Here is a 783-nt window from a genome sequence, read left to right as displayed (position 1 = left end):
CCCACCCACCCCTGCAGGAGCGCTGCAGAGTCGGCTATTTTGCGAGGGCGCAAGGGCCACCGCCGCCGCTGCTGCCGCCACCACCACCGCCATACAACAACCGGTCGGCGGCGCTTGGCTTCCCACAGCCCAACAAGACGCCATGGAGGACCTCAGCTCGCTGCGCCTCAGCCTGGGCGTGCGCAGCGTGCGCACTTTTGAGGGGCAGGGCGCGCCGCCGCCAGAGGCACCCACGGCTCTCACCCTTGGCCAAGAGATTTACACCAAGTTTGCAGGCAAGACGCAGCCGGAGAGTCGGCAGCTGGTAGCGATCCTCGCAGCGGTGCAGGAGGTGGTCCGGGCGCAAGGACTGGAGGTCACGCCCACCGCCATGTTTGCTGCGCTTATGGCCAGGTGCGCTGTCCAGCTGCCTACCATTGGTGCGCCCCCCATTGTACCTTGTCCCACTGGCATCCTTAACGTGCCGGAAACCATGTCGCCGTCCTCGTTGGACCCCCATCATATGCATGGCGCTGTTGGTCCCGGCCCTACGCTGCTGCAGCCTGGAGAAGCCAGAGACGCTGGCCAGCGGCGAGGTGTTGGCCGCCATGTGCCACCTGCTGTCACTGGTGCTGGGACGCGTGCCCAACCAGATCCTGCGTGCCAAGTTTGCGGCTGGCAGCCAAGTGCTGTGCGGCATCCTGGAGGCCAAGCAGGTGAGGCCAAATCACCGGCAAGCCCCTTTATCATCCCTCCCAGCCCGTTTTTGCTCTGCCCAGACTCTGCACAACCTGCGAGCGCGCA

The 783-nt window shown here is 65.5% G+C and overlaps 1 protein-coding gene across 1 annotated transcript; it reads left to right on the top strand.

Annotated features, from left to right (window-relative positions):
- Positions 1-142: 142 nt before the first annotated feature.
- CHLNCDRAFT_137227 (hypothetical protein) lies at positions 143-695 on the top strand (the record flags this gene model as incomplete). Its single annotated transcript, XM_005842622.1, has 2 exons — positions 143-393; positions 542-695. Coding segments are annotated over 2 exons (405 nt in total), but the record flags the coding sequence as incomplete, so codon positions are not given.
- Between the last annotated feature and the right edge of the window lie 88 nt (positions 696-783).

The sequence above is a fragment of the Chlorella variabilis genome (assembly GCF_000147415.1).
Source record: "Chlorella variabilis unplaced genomic scaffold CHLNCscaffold_182, whole genome shotgun sequence".
NCBI lineage: Eukaryota > Viridiplantae > Chlorophyta > Trebouxiophyceae > Chlorellales > Chlorellaceae > Chlorella > Chlorella variabilis.
This window is presented reverse-complemented; position numbering and strand designations above follow the sequence as displayed.